Source organism: Cibotium barometz, unplaced genomic scaffold (genome assembly GCF_041138505.1).
Source record: "Cibotium barometz isolate CiBa-2024 unplaced genomic scaffold, ASM4113850v1 ctg453, whole genome shotgun sequence".
In the NCBI taxonomy this organism is placed as follows: domain Eukaryota; kingdom Viridiplantae; phylum Streptophyta; class Polypodiopsida; order Cyatheales; family Cibotiaceae; genus Cibotium; species Cibotium barometz.
Genome location: NW_028229442.1, coordinates 1004664 through 1028008, shown reverse-complemented (window position 1 = coordinate 1028008; position 23345 = coordinate 1004664). Strand labels below are relative to the sequence as shown.

General features: G+C 46.0%; 2 protein-coding genes across 2 annotated transcripts in view; both read left to right on the top strand.

Annotated features, from left to right (window-relative positions):
- The window catches only part of LOC147602585 (uncharacterized), a 76962-nt gene that overhangs the window by 36405 nt on the left and 17212 nt on the right, over positions 1-23345 (top strand). The window lies entirely within an intron of this gene.
- The window catches only part of LOC147602586 (uncharacterized), a 30822-nt gene continuing 14177 nt past the window's right edge, over positions 6701-23345 (top strand). The window contains exons 1-2 of the mRNA XM_086797849.1: positions 6701-6896; positions 8102-8395. Of these exons, the coding sequence (XP_086653975.1) occupies positions 6701-6896; positions 8102-8395 (490 nt within the window). The remainder of the gene's footprint in view (positions 6897-8101; positions 8396-23345) is intronic.

The following is a 23345-nucleotide window of genomic DNA, read 5'->3' as shown; positions in this document are numbered from 1 at the left end:
AAGTAGGAAATAGAGAGGCAGCCTTAGAAGATATAACACCTTGTTGAAGAAACAGTCGCCTCGGGGTGAACCATCAAGACAAGTACCACCACAAAAGACCAGAGCCGCCTGCTGTGAGAGTAGGAGTACCCACTTGCAAGGGAGAAGATACTTGGCTGCAGCGTGGGAAGAAGATGGCGTGGAGGGTGTGTGGGAGAAGGAAGAATTAGGGTTAGGTTAATTCATGTGAGAGACATACACAGAGAGAACAAGGGAGAGAGAGAGTTGTGGGGATAAGTCAACTCATGAAGATATGAGTGTGTGACTCCCCTATCACACCTGTATATTGCACTAGTACACATAGTGCACTTAGTACATTAAAAGTACTAAGTGTACTATGTACTATAACTTATGGGCTTGTACACACTATAAGGGTGGGCATAGTGCCTTTACCCCAACAACCTCCCACTTAAAGGCAAAGTGCCCTTAAGTAAAGGAAAAGAAAAATCAGCATGTACATGATAATATACAAGGCCATATCAAGGCTGAAAATGGCCTCATCCAATGCCCATCAAGTGTTTGCAATGAGCAAACCGCTCCGGAGGCAAACTCTTTGTCAATAGATCAGCCGGGTTGTCATCCGTATGAATCTTAACAAGCTGAATTTGCTTGTTCTCTATCACCTCTCTGATGAAGTGATACTTCACATCCACATGCTTCGTCTTTGCATGAAAGACAGGGTTCTTTGCCAACTGGATGGCACTCTGACTGTCACAATGCAACAATGGAATATCCCCTGTATAACCCAAATCAACCGCTAACCGAGATAGCCATAATGCCTCCTTGCAAGCCTCTGTGGCTGCAATATACTCGGCCTCTGTAGTAGATAAGGCAGTGCACTTCTGCATCCTGGATATCCATGACACAGCACCTCCTGTGAATGTAAACACATAACCGGTAGTAGACTTCCGGTTATCTGGATGACCGGCATAATCCGAATCCGTGTAACCATGCACTAATGCATCCTGTTTGCCAAAACAAATGCACAAATCCTGTGTGCCCTTCAGGTATCTCATGACACCTTCACTGCTTCCCAATGCTTCTTGCCAGGGTTGGCCATGTATCTAGAAACCACTCCCACTGCAAATGCAATGCCGGCCTAGTAGCAACCATGGCATACATGAGACTGCCACAAGCTGAAGCATACGGAATCTTGGCCATATCAGCCCTGTCTCTATCTGACTGTGGGCTGTCCATAGCACTGAGTTTCACATATGGAGGCAAAGGAGTACTAGTCTTCTTCCCCCCGTCCATATTGAACCTCTGCAAGACTTTGCCAATGTATTCCTTCTGAGACAAATACAACACATGCTGATTTCTGTCCCGAAGTATCCGCATACCCAAGATGTGATTTGCATCACCCAAATCCTTCATATCAAAGGTTTGATGCAGCCTCTGCTTCAAGGTATCCATCTCCTTACGAGATTTCCTGGCAATCAACATATCATCAACATACAAGATGAGGATCAATAGACTGCCATCCAAAGCTTTCTTGGTGTACAAGCAGTGATCTATGTCACTTCTCCTGAATTTCTGAGATTTCATGAATGTATCAAATTTATGATACCATTCTCTTGGTGCCTGTTTGAGCCCATAAAGACTCTTTTTCAGCTTGCATACAAGCTTCTCCTTTCCACTCACTGCATAACCCTCTGGCTGCTGCACATATATCTCCTCATGGAGATCACCGTGAAGAAAAGCAGTCTTCACATCCATCTAAATCAAGTCCAGATCATCATGCGCAACCAAAGCTAACACAGCTCTAAGTGTGGTCATTTTGACCACTGGAGAGAAGATCTCATCAAAGTCCACACCATATTTCTGCTTGAAGCCCTTAGCCACTAACCTGGCTTTGTACCTTGGCTTTGCATCTGGTGCAACTTTGAGCCTGTAAACCCACTTGCATGGCAAAACCTTCTTGCCTGCAGGCAAATGCACCAACTTCCATGTTCCATTTTCGTGCAGAGAATCCATCTCTGACTTCATGGCACGCTCCCAAAGAGCCTTGTCTGCCCTCTGTAAAGCCTCCTTATAACATGAGGGCTCCCCACAGTCAGTGAGCATCAAGTAGTCAACCCCTGGAACAAACCTGTCAGGGGCTCTGGAGGGTAGTGGACCTCCGTACCCAATGACCATCATTCTGCCATCTCTGGCTGTCCATTTGGACCATTTTCAGCACCATTTAAGGGCTGGTTTTCCTGCTGTAATGGCTGATTTACAGCCCTTTGTTGTTGTCCATGATGTCCATCATCATCACAGATGACTCTACCAGGCTCCTGTTGCCTTGCAGGCTCCTTATACATGCATGTTTCATCAAAAATGACATCATTGCTGCGTATGATCTTTCTATTCATGGGATCCCAAAGTCTATACCCCATTTCACCTCTGTCACCATATCCTAGGAATATGCATTTGTGAGACTTAGGATCAAGTTTGGTGCGCATTTCCCTGCGTATGTGCACGTACGCAACGCAACCAAACACTCTCAAGTGCTTGTATGACGGAGGCTTCCCTGTCCATACTTCCTCTGGCACTTTCCCACCAAGCCTCGTGTTAGGTGACCTATTTATAAGGTGAACGGCTGTCATAACAGCTTCAGCCCAAAAACCATGAGGTAATGCAGCATGTGACAACATAGAATGGACCTTCTCCTGTATGGTCCTGTTCATCCTCTCTGCTGTCCCGTTTTGTGGAGGATCATAAGGAGTAGAGAGCTCCCTCTTGATGCCTTTAGCATCACAAAAGTCCTGAAACTGTTTGGACATATACTCTCCACCATTGTTGGAACGCAAAGCCTTCAGTGTTTTGCCAGTTTGATTCTCAACATGAGCAACAAACTTCTGAAACACTGAAAATGTATCACTCTTCAAACGAAGAGGATAAACCCACACCTTGCGTGTGGCATCATCAATAAAAGACACAAAATATTTTGCCCCTCCCAAAGAAAGCTGAGGCATCTCACATACATCTGTATGCACAAGCTCTAACTGAGCATCTTTCTGTCCAAGAGCTTTCTTGTGGGGGCACTGTAGTTGCCTACCATATATACAATGCTCACAAAACTGAAAACTTGAAAACTTTAGAGAAGGCAAGTAACCCAAACGAGACAATTGCTCCATTCCTTTGACACTCATGTGTCCCAACCGGCTATGCCACATAGAGATTTCCGGCAGCTCGGTTGCATTTACATTAGCATGGTGACAAACACCTGCATGCATAAAGTAAAGAGTGTCCACCTTAGAGCCTCTGGCAACAACCAGTGAGCCCTTACTAATTTTCCACTTTCCACGACCAAATGTGGTAACATAATCAGCATCATCAAGCTGTCCAGTAGAAAGCAGATTCTTCTTGATCTCAGGCACATGCCTGACATCATGGAGCATAAGCTGTGAGCCATCTGAAAACACAAGCCTCACATCACCTCTGCCAAGAATCTTGCATGTATGGTTATCACCCAAATAAACCACTCCTTCATTGCCAGCAGTATACCTGACAAACAAGTCTCTGCAACCTGTGACATGAAAGAAGGCACCTGAATCAATGATCCATGAGTGCATACCATGACCACCTGTAAGAAGTGAATGGGCATCAAGTGAAGAAGTAAATAGGACCTCATCCTCACTACCACCTGCATGTGACACATTGATTTCTTCAATCTTGACTCCACTTTTGCCCTTTGGCTTTACATCTTTGGCTTCATCTTTCTCTTTGTCTTTGCCTTTTCCCTTTTCCTTTTGATCATTTTTCCATTTGTAGCATTGCTTTTTAATGTGTCCCTTCTTGCCACAATAATGGCATTCCAAATCCTTTTTGGAGCGAGACTTGCTCCTTCCCCTTTCTTGGCTTTTCCCCCTTTGCTGGGATCTCCCACGTGCATTCATTGCATTGGACTTTCCAACAGAGTTGTTTTTCCTGTTCATCTCTTCTTGAAGAAGAGCACCCTCAACATCTGCATATGACAGCATAGCATTCGAATTGCTAGTGGCTGTCCTGAATGTGTCCCAACTCTCTGGCAAAGTGCATAAGAGAAAAGTGGCTTTGAACTCATCGTCCATTGCCAACTTTTGATTAATGACCTGGCTGACAATACCATTAAACTCATTTAGATGGGCTGTCATAGACGCCCCTTTCTTCATCTGAAGACCTATGAGTTTCTTCAACCAATACACTTTGCTTGAGGCACTTTGTTGGGCATACAAGTCCTGCAATCTCTGCCATATTCCCCAAGCTGTCTTCTCTTCACGAATGCTGAAAAGTAATGAGTCTGACACAGACAACATGATAGTAGATCTTGCCAGCTCATCCATATCTTCCCACTCTTCAGCAGTAAGAGAAGCGGGCATTACATCCCTTTCTTTGATAGGCTTGTGCTGCTTTTTCTGGAGCAACACATTGTAGCACTGGGTTTGCCAAATATCATAATTATGCGAGCCTTCAAGCTTCTTGATGTGAAGCAATGAAGAGCTCTCACATGTGGTTGCCATAGCAATATGCAACCTGTCAATGCCTGACTCCTTGCACCAAAAGCACACAAAGTGCTCACAGTTTTTCTCCCAAGCTTTATCTCCCACTGCGGAAGCAAGAATGCAACTTTTCTCCCACTGTTTGTGATGAAATCACCAAAATCTGGTTGCTGCAGATTTTGGACAGCACCTTAAATGTGCTCTGTTGCCCTTCCAAAGTACTGTACAGCAGTACTAAGTGCTTTCTTGTGATGTACCAAACCTGTACCGGCAAGTACAGCAGCTGAAATTGAACCTTTTCCTCACTCAAATCAGTGTACAGCCATGCCAAAACTTGCACAAAGCTGTGCCAAATCTGTACCAGCATCATAGTGATCTTTGTGGCCCCATGAGGGCTCCATCTTTTGGAGGACACTTGTACTTCATCACGTTCATTGATGACTACACTCGGTTTTGTTGGGTGTATGGTTTAAAAATGAAGTCAGGTGCCTTTAGAGCTTTCAGAGACTTCCGTCCGATGGCTGAAAATGCTTGTGGACACAAGCTTGTCACATTGCATACAGATCGAGGGGGGGGATATTTGTCAAATGAGTTCACAGCTTACATGCATTGAGGGTACATATAAAGTGTCACAAAGAGTAAAGCTATCCCCATCACATGCTGTTAGCTCCACATTGCCAATGCCTTTAATGGAGTAAGAAGCATCATTGGCACACATAACTATGCCATGTGGAGGTGAATCCTGCAAATTGGCAAAGAGATCTCTGCAAGAAGTGACGTGCTTAGAAGCACCACTGTCAAAGTACCAATCTCCAGCTGAGATAGACATACAAGAAGCAGGCAAACTGCATGTAACCACTAATGCATATCCCTCATGAGCAAATTTTGCCTCTTCTTTAGTGTCCACAGTAGCAGCCAAACCTTGCTGCTTCTTTTTCTTTTCACTCTCAATGCGCTTCCTACATTCCTCAATAAGATGGCCAGGTTTTCTACAATAGTTGCATCTCTTCTTTTTCTTGTTGTCACCCTCTTTAAACGAGGTAGAATCTGAATGGGCATGTGGTTTGCCCTTAGGTTTACCACTAGATGAAGCCCCAGATTTACCTTTGTTTCGGTCAAAGGCACCAAATGCTTGATCAACAGAAAGCATAGTGGTCCTATTAGAATGAGACTGCTCCTCTTGCAGTAAGAGAGTCACCAACTCATCAAAGGTATACAAGTTTGGATTACCCTTCATGAGTAGACGAAGAGTAGTAGCAAAACCTTGATAGGATTCTGGTAAACCCTGAAGCACTGTAGATACAAGTGAACCATCTGGAATGACCTCATCAATATTGATGAGCTGCTCTCGCAAATCCTTGATGCGGGTAAGGAACTTGTCCATTGAGTCACCCTCATCCATATGCTAAGACTCAATCTTCTTGCGAAGATGGGCAACACGGGCCTCATTGCGAACCTGATACAAAGAAGTAAGTACATCCCATGCACCCTTAGAAGAGGTGCATGAACGAATGTGCGGTATAACCTACCTTCTGCATGAGAGGGCAATCAAAGCATGTGCCTGAGCATCCTTGGCATCCTATCTGAGTTGTTTTGGAGTGGGTGGCAAAGGTGCAGAAGATGTAGCACCACCTGAAGATACATCATTACCTGCATCCATGGTTCCGGAAGTACTTGCTGCTTGTGTAGGAGCAATGGGCCTGACATCAGCCCCTGATACATAAGCCCACAAATTCTTTGCAACAAGTACATGTTTCATCATGTATGCCCACATAGGATAGTTGGTGCCATCCAACTTATCCTCAACGGAAAGCATACCAAATAAATCACTAGTATTCCCAGACATGGTGGTCACAAGTGTGTTCAAACGAGTAGTAATGCTGCAATAATGTTGTAACTCCCAAAAAATTTGGGGGAAATGCTCCAATGCCAACCAAATGTGCCTGCAATACCCAAAATTGCCTGCAAATAGTGCCAATTTCTGCAAAATCCCCAAATTTCTAGTGCAATTACGCACCAAATTTGCTGAAATCAATGCCAATGTGTGCCAATGTTGCAATTGTAGGCTCAATGGTGAAAAGCCCCAAAAATAATGCAGTTAATTTGCTACTTTTCTAGCAATTTCTGAATTTTTAAAAAATTGCAGAAAAAAAATCAGTAAGAAAATTACTGAGGTTGTAGTGGGCAGCAGTATGGGCATGAGGCAACAGTACGATGTAGCTGGTACAATCAGGCGAAGCAAGGGCGGCGAGTACAGTCGGCAACGTGGTAGATCTGACACAGTAGGGCGAAGCAAGGGTGGCGAGTGCAATCGGCGGCGCAGATCTGGGGCAGCGAACAACACATACAGATGGGCGGCACAGGTACAGTGGGGCAACTGCAGTCGGGCAGCAGGTACAATAAGCAAGTACAATCGGCGAGGGTAGGGCGGCGTAGTACAGTGCAGCTGGTACAGTCGGGCGGCGGTGGCGCTTGTACGGCGCAGCTGGTACAGTCAACGGTGCTGGTACAGTCGACCAGCAGTAGGTACAATCAACGGGCAGCAGGTACAGTCGCTTCAAGGAGGGGCGTGTATGGACAATAGGCTGAAGCTTTGACGGGTAGCAGGGGGGCAAACCCTAATGCTAACCCTAGCCAAGCTCTGATACCAATGTTGGGTATGGGGGGAGAAGCCTACACACAGACACACACACAGCTGCAAGAGAGAGAAAACGAGTGAAGCTCAAGAGTGCTGGAAAAGATGTACTCAATAATGATATGAAAATGAAAGTACAAGTGAGTGTACTAAAAGGCCTAGGGCAAAGTGCCCAACACATAAGCGTGTTCACACGGGAAAAAAACTGTGTCCAGTCATAGGGAAAAAGTGCCCGTGAGTAAGCTGTGTTCACACCTGAACTAGCCGAGAGTGGTCATGACCAACACTCTGCCCTGTAGCACAGCACAGCAGCCGAGTTTAATCTCCTAAAAGCATGTGTAAACAAGTACTAGGCTGCGCCTCTGCACTTTGCAGCACAGCCCGTGAAACCGATCCCGTGAAGTGGGAATAGGACCCTGTAGGACACCCACACGCGTAATAGCACAACTTAAATATCACAATTTGAATGGACAACTTAATAACAACTGAGAACTGTAATGAAATGAAATGTTGATCAATGGACACCAGCACTGGGGCCGGAACGGGCCGACCCCCCCCTCAATATATGATATATTATTGGGAGTATTTAAAAGATACAATGCTCCATGGGTTCAATGAACCAGATGATGTCCATGTACAACTGGGATGAATACAGTTACTAAACAAGAGACTCGAAGTAGACGTTCGAAGGAGAGTGATCCACTAGAAGAAGTCTAGTCTCTACGGTCCTGTGCCTTCACTGGAATCCGCAGAGAGCGCCCCACTGGTGTTCCAGGACCATGCACAAATAGGCGCTCCCGTACTAACGCCTGGCTCTCCCGATCTCGGCACCCATGGACCGTGGTTCTCCAGAAGCTTGGACTACCCGGCACCAAACGAGTGTTAGCAGCAGAGAGTATCCCTTATAAGATTTACATCAAAGTCCTTTGCTTAAATCTCAATCCACTTACCTGTATCTCGCTAGTGGAAGATAGATACCAGAGGCGCCTAAGTGCAGCTGCAGAAAGGCTAGAGAAGGACACCAGGGCGCAGCAGCCTGCTAGCAAGAGAGAAGAGTGCGCAGCCGCCTGGAGATCTGAGTGCAGCCGTCAGCAAGTGGAGAGGTGTCCGGCGCAGCCGCCTGTGTCTGGGCGCAGCCGCCTGCAGAGTGGAGAGGAGTCTGGGCGCAGCGGCTTGCTGAGGGGAGAGGAGTCTGGGTGTAGCCGCCTGCAGAGTGGAGAGGAGTCTGGGCACAGCCGCCTGCAGAGAGGAGAGGAAGGTGAGGTCCTGCACACAGTTGAATGCAAGGTGAATAGCCAGTTGGAATGGTCGCCTGCACAGTCGGATCCAAGGTGCATCGCCGGATAGAATGGTCGCCTATATGTTAGCGTTGGAGAGGGATACACGTCCAATAGCTGGCCGGCCCCCCTAGCTTGCATGAAGGTGGCCAGTTCCAAGGTGGGGAGTGGGTAGGTGGCCATGCACCCACCCCCACACACGAGGGGTTCCCTTTTACCCTCCATGACCCAAACGTGGGTGCCCACCTTACCAAGGACACCAAGAAATATTTGGGGAGGGTGTCCACTCATTAATGAGTGTGAACGTGCAACCTTATAAAAACAAAGGTTAAAAAGAGTGCTATAAAATAAATAAGTGCAATACACTTACCACCTGTTGACATGCAACAAAACTCGTCAGAAGACAGAGCAAACTTCACGACTCATTGGCAGGCGTCCCCGCTCAGTAAGTGGCACGCCAAACAGGCAAACACAAAAATACAAGTCATGCGAAAACAGTTCCAAACATGCAAAACATGAATGCATGTGCAAACAGTATCATCGACATATCTCCCGTTCATGGAACAAGTACTAAACATTTCTGTCGGGCACAATGATGGCATGACAGAAAACATAAATCCAGTCTTCCTATGGAGTGACAGTCCCATAGGTAAGACACAAATCCAGGCACGAGCCTCCCTATGGAGTGACAGTCCCATAGGCAAGACACGGCACAAATACTGGTCCTTCCTTCCATGGCGTGACAATCCCATGGATAGAACACAGTCCAGGTCATACACGGGTGGCACCAGTTTGGCTCCCGTCCATACGACACCATCCTGCTAACACACGGGTGGCACCAGTCTGGCTCCCGTCCATGTTATGCAAAAATACTGGCCCCTTCACATGAGACACCGGCCTGGCCTCAAGTGAACGAGACACAAATCTGGAGATGGACCAAATGGTCGGCCAATTGGTGACAGCCCGCGACTGTAGCTCTTCCAAGAAGCGCAGATCTCCCTCCAGCTGTTTTTCCAGGGCTGAATCCAGCGCTGCCCGCCTACAGTTCTTCCAAAAGCCTATATCAGCCCTCAGCATGCAGCCGTCAGTCTTGGCACCAGCTCTATCTGCCTCCTGCAGCCCTGTGTGTGCCTGTGCACGAAAGGACCTTGCAGCCTGCACCAGCTCTGTCTGCCTCCTGCAGCCCTGTATGTGCCTGCGCACAAAAGGACCCTGCAGCCTGCCACTTGCGAAGAGAAAAGCCTTGCTGATTCTGCAGCCTGACTGTGTGCCTATAGAGAGAACCAGTCGAGCAGCCTGTATGCCTCTCTCTTGCCCTGCCCTTCACAGAAACGTGGGAGAGAGAGAGAAACATCAGCGTGCCCTCCTGTGTACCCAGCCGAGCAGCCCTCCCAAGCGAAAAAGCACCTTTTCACCAAAAGAGGCGCCTCTTTTCTGCCCGTCAGCCCCTCTTTAGAAAAAGCACACACGTGGCCCCAATAATAGCATATGAGCCACGTTTACTTTCATAAAGGGTATTATAATGTTTTTAAAGGTTTTTAAAACCTTTTGTCCCCTCCCCCCACATGGGGTGGTCCACACATGGGTTTTCTTTAAAAAAAAAAAAACTCAAAACTGATGCCATTCACACTGTCCACCATGTCCCCGTGCACACTTGCATACTGTCCAGAGAAGAACACAGGGTCGTGACACTTAGACGCATTGTAACAGTCTAAGGGCTGCTCGCAAGCCTTACGCCCATGGACATCCCGCAGGACCCACGAGTGGTGGTACAACATGAGCATATGAAAGCAGTCAATGCATCCAAACAATACATCCACTAAGTACTTCCCACATATGTCTCATGGCCATCCCGCAGGAGTCACACCCAGTGGTGCATCCATGAACATAATAAAGTACTTGATGTATCATACCAACATACATGCATCACACGACACAATCCAAAGTATTACCCAAAGTATTCTCAATGATACCAAGATCCAATGGCACCAGAATACAATAATACCTCAAAAAGTGTATGCATACATGCACAAATAGAGTTCAATCCATATATCCATGAACCAAACCAACTCTAGGACTGCTCGCAAGACTTATGCCCTCCATAGAGTTATCCATAGTTGCAATTATAGTTCAAGGTGCGGCCGACTGTGAACCATACCCAACTTTACCATCTCATGTGACTAGTACACAATATCATAGAAGTCCCATAAGCAGATGTACTGTCAGCCTCCAGTACCTTCGGGTGAATACAAAGATGTCACCAAGCGACTCCTAGATGACAACTGAGCCTGTTTGTAACAAGGGAGCGGAGGTGCTACCCCCCTCTTGGCAATGCTCTAGACCTATGCTCTGCTGAACCTGAATGAGCCGTCACAAGAGTCGGCTCCAACTCAAAGGCATCAAGATAAAGCTGCAATACCTAAGGTGAATCTGCTAAGTCACCCTCCTCCATCGACTTCGCATCCATCGGTGAATAGTTCTTGAACTTCACAGGATAGCGACGGGAAACTTTACCTTGTACCTTTCTTTCCTTGTGTGCCAGTATTTGCTCGGGAATAAGAACCTCATCAAGTTTCTCCGCTTCCGACTGAGCCTCATTTGATACATTCTCAAGCACCCAAAACATGCTTGCACTCCACCCAAGTGGTAAGCACAAGTCCCCAATGAAGCATAGTCACCACTGCTAAACATAGAAAGAAACTGTCTTCCGAACCCATGAAGCCTCCGTGAAGATACCACCGGTGACAAAGTGTCGAAAGTCATTCTTTAACCCATCTTTTGCACCATAACACTTCAACTGCTTCTTGTTCTTGCCCGACGACTTCTTGTCCTTGGTGTCTTTTCTCCTGAGCTTCATCTTCAGCTTTTGCTCTTCACCTCATCTAGGCAAAGACACAATCCTGCACTTCCTTTTCACTTTCCACATGTTGAAGCTTTTGATGTGACTCTCATGAGACAACCACAAGCTCATCCCCTTGGGAAAGTTGGCGATTGTCCCAACCAGAGCAGCCACGGACTCGCGTACTTGAGAAAGTCGACGATGTCTTGGCAACGGAACCTTGTAAACCGGCCTCCAACCTTCAAACAAAACCAAAGGGCAGTGTAAAAACAAACTTGCACACAAAACAGTTCAACACCTTTGAGGACCAAGAAAAGGAAAACAAACAAGGGGAGCTAGAGTGCTCCTACAAACAGTACACGGACACCGATTGGCCCCAAAACACAGTGGCGCCCCTTGCAGTATTTCTTTAATTGATTATAAGAGCTTTGATTACAATAAGGTTCGAAACTGAGTCGTCACGGTAGAACTCCTGAAGCCTGCAAAGTCCCTGCATCATGGCTTCATATCCACTTGGCAACCACAAACAAGTCCAGCCATTGTTCACATCAAAAGACTCGCACACATTGAGTCTGCATACAAAAGCTTTCTCCCATGATCAGGACTACCACAAACATCCATAGCCTCTCACCCTATGAACAGCATCACACCCTGACACATCTAGTGCTTCTGCATCACAACATAGACTCCCAAATTTTCTCCCAAAAGAGAACTCGCATCATAGCACATCATACCATACAGTTGACACACCTATACCAACTCTCTCTACCTTCCAAGGGTACTATCCATCTCTGTCATGGATTCCCTGTCCCCTGTCCAATCAGTAGCAAGGCTGTACCAAACATGTGTCCATTCCTGTACCAAACAGAAAAGAGGCGTCTCTTTTCTGCCTGCCAGCCCCTCTTTAGAAAAAGCACACATGTGGTCCCAATAATAGCATATGGGCCACGTTTACTTTCACAAAGGGTATTATAATGTTTTTAAAGGTTTTAAAACCTTTTGTCCCTTCCCTCCACATGGGGTTGTCCACACATGGGTTTTCTTTTCTTTTTTTTAAAAACTCAAAACTGATGCCATTCACACTGTCCACCATGTTCCCGTGCATACCTGCATACTGTCCAGAGAAAAACACAGGGTCGTGACACTTAGACGCATTGTTCGAGTTCTTGGAGCCAGAGGCTCCTGTGCTCTGTCCTGGAGAAGACCCCGTTTGGTTTTGGCCTTTTCCCCCCGAGGCGGTAGCCGGCTGGGAAGTCTTGGACACCATTATGCTTCATTTCTGCACTCTGTGCAAGCGTGAGTGTGTCTTCGAAGGTGGCTGGCCTAAACATACGCACCTCCCACTAGATTTGCGTGTCAAGGCCATACAAAAATTTCCCTTTCTTGTCCAAGTCAGATAAGCCTAGTTCAAACATAAAGTCAAAATTCTATTGGCAAACTGAAGGACTGGTTGCGCGTTCTGACGCGCTCCCCTAAACTCGTCTTCGAGTTGCTCAAGGTAGTGGGGTGGTAGAAACCGCTGCTTCAAGCCGCGGACAAACTCGTCCCACACATAACCTGCCATACCTAATCTGGTGTGGACATGAGCCCATTGAGTCCACCGAGGAATGGCCTCACCTTCCAAGTACCAACCGGCTAAGATCACTATGTCAGTAACTGTCTTTCTAACTACGGTAAACTAAGCTTTAAACTGATGCAACCATGAATAAAGAGGTGTGGGATCGAGTTTACCATTATACTTACTGAATTTCATTTTCTCGGGAAAATGATTCGAGGGCGCCGCTTGTGTCAATCTGGCATCCAAAGCTGCAAGCTAACGCTCGTGTTCCACGCGTGCATGGCTTCGTCTTCACGTTGTCGGATCTCCAATGCACGCATCTGCAACTCAAGCAAAGAGCTCGGTTGCGGTCGTGACCCCGCGAGAGGGTCCCTGTGTCGAGGATGTGGAATCTGGGATACGGAAGGAGAGGGAGGAGGAGATGGAAAACGCGACACTGGAGAACGGATACGCTCTTCCAAAGCCAAGATCTGTGTCTTCTGCTCTTCCAACTTGGTTGTCTGGTCTACGATTGCTCGCATCATCTGCTGGAACATATTTGTAACACTCAAGTCTGGTGCCCTAGCTGGGCTGCCCGGTGCACTCTGGTCCCAAGGTTCTTGGTCTCTCTCGTCGTCGAAGCTCGCCATAGCAGGAAAACGCACTTCCTTTCCGGACCGCAATCTGACCATCCACTATGTGTGTGGGAGACGTCCGAAGGCTAAAAACTAACCGTCCTTCGAGGGACATGAGTCACTCCGAAACTCTGTCACCTATGCGACTCTGAGGGTGGGTCCAAACTCTGTCACCTATGCGACTACTGCCCCTAGGTGATGATGTGGGAGGCAGCCCGAGAGGTGGTGAATAGTCGAAGAATCCTCTGCCATACGTGTTGCGTTTTGGGGCAGTCCCAAAGGCAATGTCGTTGCGACTCGTGCGGGTGGCTGCATCTCATGCAGTGTGCTGGATGACCACCAATGGCCGGCCATGTGTCAACTACTAAACTCTTGTGAGGCACCTGCTAGAGGAACAGATTGACCTTACAAGGATGGAAGCTGTCCCATAGTCACTTCCAAAAGTCTATGAGGAAGCTAGGCGAGATGTCCTGTGAGGACCAATGATATGGTAAAGCGGGAGTACTGTCAATCTCATGCATCTATATCTGTCGGCCTAACCGTGCCAAGTAGTGAAAAAAGGGGGTGGAGGGGCTCTTAGGGCGAAAAAGGTCTGTCTACTCCCACTCACCGGGGTTTCACATTTTTTCCGCATCAAGGGTTAGCTCTCCCATAGCCAAAGTCTCTAGGACCGATCTGAGATTACCTGTGGATGAAGGGGGGGTTGATGTGCTAGTGGTGCTCATGGAAACCGATGATCCGGACTGCCGCTGAAGTGAGCCACCCTAAAGTCCTCTGCTAGGGAGAGGGTCAGATGCCCATGGCATCCGATCGAGAAAACGAGAGCTAGATCTCCGTCTGATCCAAGATCTGCCAGAGGGATGTTGTGGCGTGTGAAAGCTCACAGCCACTTTTTTTTTTTTTTTTTTGGGGGGGGGGGGGGGGGGGGGGGGGGAGGGGCAGGGGGGGTTAGCCAGTCGGGGGGGGGATGGCGGAGTTGATGGTGAGGACTATTTGCTCTCTGCCTTGGATGTCAGCGAGCCACCTATTTTGAGCCTCTTGGGGAAGTTGCCTGAAACTACTCCACTCGCCTAGAGAATGGGCACGGCCCAATGAGCTGAGGAGGCCCCAGGCTATGTGAGAGGCGTGCCCAAGGGGTGGCCGTTGGCATCCTGAAGAGGCGGTTCTAAATCAAGGGTTGGCAGAGTCTCTCCACGTCCGATGCTGGGGGGAGCTACTGAAGGGCTAGCTTGAGTGCCCCCAAGCTCTCATCAAACTGGCTGCAAATTTGTCCTCAAAAGCTCTGCTTCTCTGGAAAATCCATCGTACACGGGGCTCCAGGGGCCGCACGTGAGGGGGTCCGAGCTGATATCCAATCAATCAAAAAAGCCTTCGAGGGCTCAACACCTGGCAGAAGATCTCTTACGATCAACTTGCCAGCAGGGTCCTTCTTTGTATAGTTGGGTCAATGATGCCCAATCCTCCATGAGCCCACGGTTGAGTAATCACCCTCCAGGTCACCTTGGGCCTAGCCGGTTGGCCATTTTTCCTGGCCCACAAAAAATTCCGGATCAGCCGCTGAACCTAACCTAGGCTTGCCCTGGAAAATGCCGAGGAAGATGTAATGCACCACATGGTGGCAAGGAGCACATGGTTGGCAAGATCACACAGCCGGTGAGGGAGAGGCAAGAAGTGCTCCAATACAGAAGCTTCTCAGATGAAAGGTGGCTAGCTGCTAATTGATTGATATGTCAATCCTAACCTGGCATCGAAGGTATCTGATTGGGGTGCCCACTAATCGGCTGATATGTCAATCCCAACCTGGCTTCCAAAGTATCTGATCGGGGTGCCCTTGGCCTAACTGTGAATCGGCTGATACGTCAATCCCAACCTGGCATCCGAGATATCTGATTGGGGTGCCCCTGGGTATCCATTGGAATGACTCAACTAGGCACCAACCAGGGTGGGTGAATATCCCACCCAAAAATCACACGACTTGTGCTATAGTTGATTTGAGCTCTAGAGGCTAAGCAAAAGAGAGTTCTTCCTTGGGATTCATCCATTCACATGCACAAAATACCAAGCATGTCGTGGCCTCCAAGTGAGAGTTCCTCCTCACAAGATCCATACACATGCACATATGTCATGTACACGCCCGTGCCATGGCTAATCTTCAGCATGAACAGCATGATCTCTGATTAGGACAACAGTTAAGGCTTAGCATTAATCATCATCATCATCATCAACAACAGCAACATCATCATCATCATCATCATCATCATCATCATCATCATCATCAACAACAGCAACATCATCATCATCATCATCATCATCAACAGCAACATCATCACCATCATCATCATCATCATCATCATCATCATCATCATCAGCATCAACATCATTGAGGACATGGGAACCTGGTCAGCAGCCTCCCTACCACAGTCGACAGCCAGGAGGGGACCCAAGCAGCCAGTTGGCAGCATCAGTGTGAAGGCCAGCAAGGTTGGGCAAAGCGTGGAAGAAAACACAGCAATTAAAGGAATAATATATGAATATTTTGTCCAAGAACTGGCCGACAGCAGCAGGTGCAGGCCAACCAGCTCCTCTGGCATATATATATATATATATATATATATATATATATATATATATATATATATATATAAAAGCATAAACCATTATTTATCATATTCATTCAGCATCATTCACCTTTTGAAGAAGTAGAATACAGTAGAAGCATGCAGAAGGGGCCATAGGTCGCCCCTAAGGGGTTGACCAAGGGCCTGGCAGATGTACAGTCTTTTCAGTCACCTTTTTGTGGCATATGAATACAAGAAAACTTGACACCAACTATCTCTCTCTTCTTCTCTCTTCTCTGTCTTAATCATGTTAAATCAACATCTTGTTCTTAATCAAGCTTAGGGCTATGGATTAAGCAGTAAAACTTCCGTGCATGCAACAATGTATGTACAACAACCTCTAGGCATTCTGGTTGCATATGACTCTTTTAAAGAAGGCACTCTATGGTCTCAAGCAAGGACCTCAAGCTCGATATGAGAAGATCCATGCACATTTGGCCAGGCAGGGATTCCAGAATAGTCCCACTGAGAGTACTCTTTATGTGTAAAGGGATGGTTCAGACATTGTCTTAGTCATCTTGCATGTGGATGATGTGATCTTGATAGGGAACATGGAGCTGAAAACTTCAACTTTCAAAGATGAACTGCAGAAGGCATTTGAGATGTCAAATCTTGGTTGGTTGCATTTCTATTTTGGCATATAGTTTATGCAGCAGGATGGTGGCATTGTTATGTCTCAATCAAAGTATGTTTGGGGTCTTTTGAAAAGGTTTTGTATGAAGGATCACACCGGTTGAGATAGGTATAAACCCCAATAGCTTTTGCAGGTGAGCCTTTTGATGTATAGCCAGGCTATGGGATGCCTTATATATTTGTGCTCGACATGGCCAGATATAGCGTATGGTTTTTCCATGTTGAGCAAATTTATGCATAGCCTAGGGGCTGAGCATTGGCAGGCTGCCAAGTGCATTTTTAGATACCTCCAAGGTACATAGACTTGTGGATTGTTCTATGCCATGCCCAACAAAAGGGGGCCCGGGGGGTGGGGGGGCGGGGGGGGGGGGGTGGGTGTGGGGCGGGCTTACAATGATTTAGATTGGGCTGGCAACTTTGATACACAACAATCGACCGGTGCTTTTTGCTTTCTGTTGGGGAATCCTTCCATGTCATGGCTTATTAGCCTCTTTTATTGTCCATCACAGGACAACATGGAAGATCTCTTCGGCAAGGCGCTTCCTCATGAGAAGTTTGAAGCTTTTCGCAAAGCTTTGGGCTTGATTCCATTTGGGGATTGATCTACTATGTGCATATACATTTCCACTATAGGGACGATTTGTCGGATTTATAGTGGAATTGTATGTAGGAGTTAGGAGGTAATAGTGCTAGGCACACTAGGTCTTATAGCATTTAGTTTGGGTGGTTTTTTAAACCTTAGATTTTATAGGGACACAAGGCACATTATGCTTGAACCCCTTTGGGCCTTTGATTTAGGGGCTTCTACTTTAGCTAATGAAACAACTCTCACACACTTTTGTGAGGTTTTCCACCGCCAATTCTCCCTCTCTCTGTGCTCGTTAAGTTCTTGTGTGTGTGTGTGTGTGTGTTTGTTGGGTAGCTATCTGCAAACAGGCTCTTCAAAGCCCTGCAACCAAACAAGTATCCTTTTGTAGAGGAAAGTGAAGTAGTTTAGAGACTTTCCGTAGAGTGTTGTAGACAAGAATGTGAGCATCCAACATGGTAGAGGCTAGTTTGTAGCAATAGAGCTTGCTCAAATGAAGAAAGAGGGCTCCAGGTTTTAGATTTGGAGCTCTCATGAGCTAGAATGGCAAGAAAAAGCTATAGTGACCTGTGCAGAGTTGAGGTGACAAGTGTGAGGCCACTTGTCTCACTTTGATCCATGGTCCTGCCACATGTTCCAATTTAAGAGATGATCGCCCAAAAAACTTCATCTCTAAAAATATCTCAACTCGTAGACCTTCTGTCGGCAAGTCCCACCATTTTCTTAGCTTATGGATGCAATGACGAGAACGGAATTTCCATTGGAGTTGCCCAAAAATAGTAACCTTCTAGATTTTGAGTAGTTTGTTGCTTTGTATTCCACCTTATTAGAAATGTATGTGAGCACCATGTAGAAACATGTTTCAATGCTAGTTCTCTCCTAAATCCTTGGGTGCTCACTATACATGTTGACACTTAAGTTTCAATGCTCGTTTCTGTGTCTGAGAAACCATCTCGGGTCGCTTGATCTTTTGTACTTGATAATCTCCCATTCCCAAAGCTTGTGCATTAATGCATAGTTAGGCATCCCAGAGTGGCACAGGCCACCAGATTCCGGTATCTTTAGACTTTAAGCCATATATCCAAGATAGAATCATGCCCCATCAACAAGTAGGCGAGATAAGATAGTCTCATAATCCACAATATAACTGAAAGAAATCCATGTCCCAAATAAATGGCTGAGACTGAATAAGTCATTATAATACCAATGTCGTGGGCGAGACAAATCAATCCCATAAGTCGAGATATCATAGCCATACCCAAATAAATGGGCAAGACTATTGAGTCTCCATAATACAAACATCCAAATTATTATTCTCTATCCATACTCCAAGAGTATATCCAAACAATAAGTGTTGGTGTTGAATCCACCAACTCCAAGAAGTAGTCTCTTGTTTCCCAATCTCCAGTGTCATGTCAAACACATGCTATTGTCCACTGGCTTCCATGCTTACACATGCAAACACCAAGCCGAGAAATAAAAGACCGATGGATCGTGCATGCGGATGTAGAAGACCCATTGAGTCTGAGCGTAGACATAAGCCCCAGCATACCAGATTCCAGTCTACTGACATTTGGGGTAGACATAAGTTCTCTGCCAACAAGGTGTGAGTCCACATGACCCTTGGCATAGGCATAAGTCCCTTGCAATGTCATGTGCACAGTCGTGGAGATGGATAACCTCATCATTAGTCTCGGATTCGGCAACGTTTTAGGGGAGATTTAGGGGCAGATTTAGAGCCAATTTTGGAGCCCAATAGGCTCCCAAAGTGCCCAAGACATACACCCATCCACTCTACCACTTGCACTCCGTGTTGATACTCGACCACACACCTTGGAGGAGAGGTGGGTTCAAGTTTGTAACATAAGATAAGAATTAGTGATCACAGGCATAGATATCTTGGTGCTCCATTAACATTTTGTTACACAGTTCATAGGCATTTCAGCCACCAATAGTTTTAGAGACATTTCGGCTACCAACAGAGATTCACATAAAAATCCTCAATCCATGAGTTGTCATGCGATCCATGAGTACATCCTAATAAAGGGAGCTTTAAATCCATACGATAATCATGTATAGATACCAAGCTTTTCAACCATTGACAATGTGTCCCTTAAACAATCAAGGCAAACAATTCACTCTTGTCCTTGTAATACATAACACAAACTCAGATATCCATAAGCCTTACATTCTTCCGCTCATGCTCATGGTGCATGTCTGCTTCCATAAGTGGATAGGCTCATAGTGTTTAACTACACTAAAAGTAAGTGTTTTTACCCAAATAGGATTGTCTTCACACAAGAGTGTGAAAGAGCCAAAGCTTTGATACCAATGTAACTTCGTCTTGGTAAAGTGTTTGTGAAACCCTTGTCCAAGACGGAGTTACACAAAGAAGATGACTTTTATGCATAAAGGCCGTGAGCATGCTATAGTTGCCGGCACTCTAGGGGACACTATTCCTATTGTATCTCATATTGAGATTAATAAACCAATGAAAAAGTCGCTTTCTTTATACTTGAATTTTGTAAGAGATAATATGGATCATAATGGTGCATATGTGGATTCTCTTATGCATGAGAAGTTGATTTTTTAAGGACTAGAGATAGGCCTGCATCACTAAGAAGTGATTTTAATATTTTCAGAGGCATCAATTAATAATTATTTTAATAAGGTGCTTAGGAGTGCATCTCTAGGCACATTTAATTTTAGTTTGAGTAAAGGGTGCTTTAATTAAGAATCATATGGGAAATTTAAATTTTTACTTTTTAATCAATTTTTATTTACAAGTAAAATTCCAATAGAATAGGCTTACTAAGACCGGATTTTTAACTTCGATAGGAACATTTTGATGAAACTAAGTAAAATTTCATTAGATTAGCCTTAGTGAGATCAACACTAGTCTCTGTTTTAAATATCGTAGTACAATTTTAGTAACACAAGTCACAATTTTAACATCTTAGTGAATATCCATTAGAATAACCTTATTACACTAAAATCTTCTCTTTTAAAAGAATTTTTTAACGAGACTAAGTACAAATTGATAGAATTTTCAACTAAACATCCTTACCAACATGATTGCAAATATAACATCGGGACCGTTGATATGACTTCTTTAACAAAATCTTGTGAGTTAACTGAATTTACCTTTGAAACATGGTTTGTCGTTTCTGTTTGTAGTGTTGTAGGTATGGATCCTTCTCGTGCTTCCTCTTGCTTCGTCTTCATTACTTGCACTTGCACTTTCAGTTCGTTGATTTGTTCATCTTTCTTGATAGTCTCGTGTTTCAGTGTTGCTAATTCTCTGGAGTTTCTTCAGTTCTTGCATGAGGTAGGCTTTCCATGGTGTCGGCTTGCTCACGGGTGGAGGAATGGGCGGTAATCGTGAAGCGGTGACTGTGGCAAAAGACTTCTTACTTTCCATGTGTTGCTGCTGATAAAGGAGAGGGCTGTTGGTGGAACGAGTCTCCCCTCAAGGGTACCCTCTCCCCTTTGGGGGAGACTCAAAAAATGCGACCTACAAGATGCTCAACTCTACAGGTGCAGGGGAGAGTTATGTTGCTGCCTTGGGGGCCTGAGCAAGGGTGTGTGGGGAAAGGGGGCCAAAAAGAGACGGACGAGGGGCGGCGAGCAGTGAAGCGACGGGCGGGAGAGAAGCGAACAGGCGAAGCGGAGAGAGAGAGAGAGAGAGAGAGAGAGAAAGTGAGATTAACGTCTTCAAAAGGCCAAAATGACCTATGAGACCAAAAGGTTACATCATATCCATGAGTTACATCATCCTGGGTACAAAATAGTAATAAAGAAAGATAACAAAAATCTAGAACTATAAAATCTGATCTAGGTACAGAGCAGAGAGCTCTCATATCACGCTAATACATCCCTCATGGGCCGCTGTGACATGGTGAAACCGGCCTCTGGTAGAAACCAAAGTGCGGTAGACTAGCAGTCACCCGTCCACTTGTAGTCTAGATATGAAAACAAAATAGATTGGAGCTAGAGTGCCCAAATCTGAAAACAAAGCGACACCTGTTGGCCCCAAAGCTTGGCGCCCCTTGCGGTATTTCTTTATTCAATTTCAAAAGTATGAAAGGCTGAGTACACCAAAATCAGCCAAGAGAGTACACCTGTATGTCCAATGTGACAGCCCACAATACCTCTTAGCACAGAGGATTCACACACACAGATCCGTGTCTCAAAGCAACACTCTGTGCCTCCCTCTGATCAGCCAAGACCATTAAGCAGGGCAGCCATGAGCATACATCTGGCATATCTCAAGCACATGATTCAACATCTCAGCTCATACATACATTCACTGTTCAACCTCTGTCTCCACCCTTTTCAATCTGCCATACTCCTCCTCTCACAAGGGGCGAGATAGCTCAAATCTGCAACAGACATAAAGCAATAGAAAGAGAGAGAGATGAACAGATGCAGAGCTTACCAAAATCAGCTCGTGGATCTGCATCGGAGGAAGTAACGGTACCAATCTGTACTTGCAGACACTTGTTTCAACAACCCTGCTTCACCCGTGTGAGTGTACCTGTCTTTACCTTCCTCTCTGCATCCACTTCAATGCTGTACTTGACTGTTCAGACCATAAAAGCTGCACAGAACCAGTCCGTACTGCCCCTACACACACGTGTCAGAATCTGTCCGTACAGAACTGTACGGCCAGTTCTGCTGTCGCCTGAGTGAACTGGTGCGCCTACTCCCAGCTGTACCCGACTGTACCTACACAGTCCAACGCCGACTGCTCCAGATCTGTCCGTACACTGTACTGCAGTCGTACAGTACTGTACGGCCTGTACCAGGAACAGCAGCCACCTGCAACAGCCGCCTGCTCTACAGCCACAGTACAGACTCCTAACGGCGTTGCCTGTACTTGCAGTCGTATTGTTGTACCTGCAGTCGTACAGATGTGTACGGACGCTGTACGGTCTGTTCCAGCACACAGTAATCAGCAACAAGCCTTCTCTGCAGCAGTCGATTAGTCCCCCTTGCTTTCCACGCTTCCTCTCGCACGTATGCTCCACGTTTTCCCAAAAAGAAGAGAGAGAGAAGAGAGAGAAGCATGCACTCCTAAAAGTGGAGTTGCCCTCTCCCCATATTAATCCTAGGGCCCCAACTTTAATTGTTATTAAAGTTCCCTAGGGACCACTAAGGCCTAGGGGCAACCATTCATAAAACATTAAAATATTAATGTTCTAGTTGCCCCCTTCACACCTAGGGATGTCCACACATCATTAACTCTGTCCGGGCACCCCCCATGTGAATCATTCAATATTTTGACTCAGCAACCACCATGCCCACACTTGTGCTGTTCCATTTTCACAGGGCCATGACGTACCTCCCTCTTGAAAAATGGCAAGCGTCCTCGATTGCATTCTAGTGATACAGCAAAATATCCAAAGTGAAATATACAATATGGCAAGATCAGCGTCCCAATCTCTCTAAGCCATGCACATGTATCAACATTCACTGCAAACATAAAATCCATGGCAATGCTCTCCCAAGGTCTATCTGGAATAGGTAAAGGCTGTAATAACCCTGGTGTCTTTTGACGGTCAAACTTTACCTTTTGACATACGATGCATTGCCTCACAAAGGCATCAACATCTCTTCTCAAGGTTGGCCAATAAAAGAAAGTCTCCACTGCTTTTACCGTGGCGTCAATACCTCTATGACCTGCATACGGTGGAGCATGACTTTCAATCATAACCTTGAATCGCAATGGCTTGGTAACACACAGTCTGCCATGCATCAATAAAAACCCATCTCTGAGAGTATAGTGCTCATGCCGCTGACCCTCAGACATCTGATCGTACACCCTGCCAAAGTCCTCATCATGGGCATATTGCTCTTTCATTTCATCAAGCTCATGATGATAAGCAAGTGAAACTGCAGAGACCTGTGGCTTGCGTGACAAAGCATCTGCCACTACATTCTTTTTGCCTTCCACATACACAGTCTGGAAGTGAAACATAGACCAAAAGGCTGCCCAACGCATATGCTTCTCTGAAAGCTTAGTCTGCATGAGGAAATAACGCAAGGTCTGATGATCTGTCTGCACAGTGAAATCAGCCCCA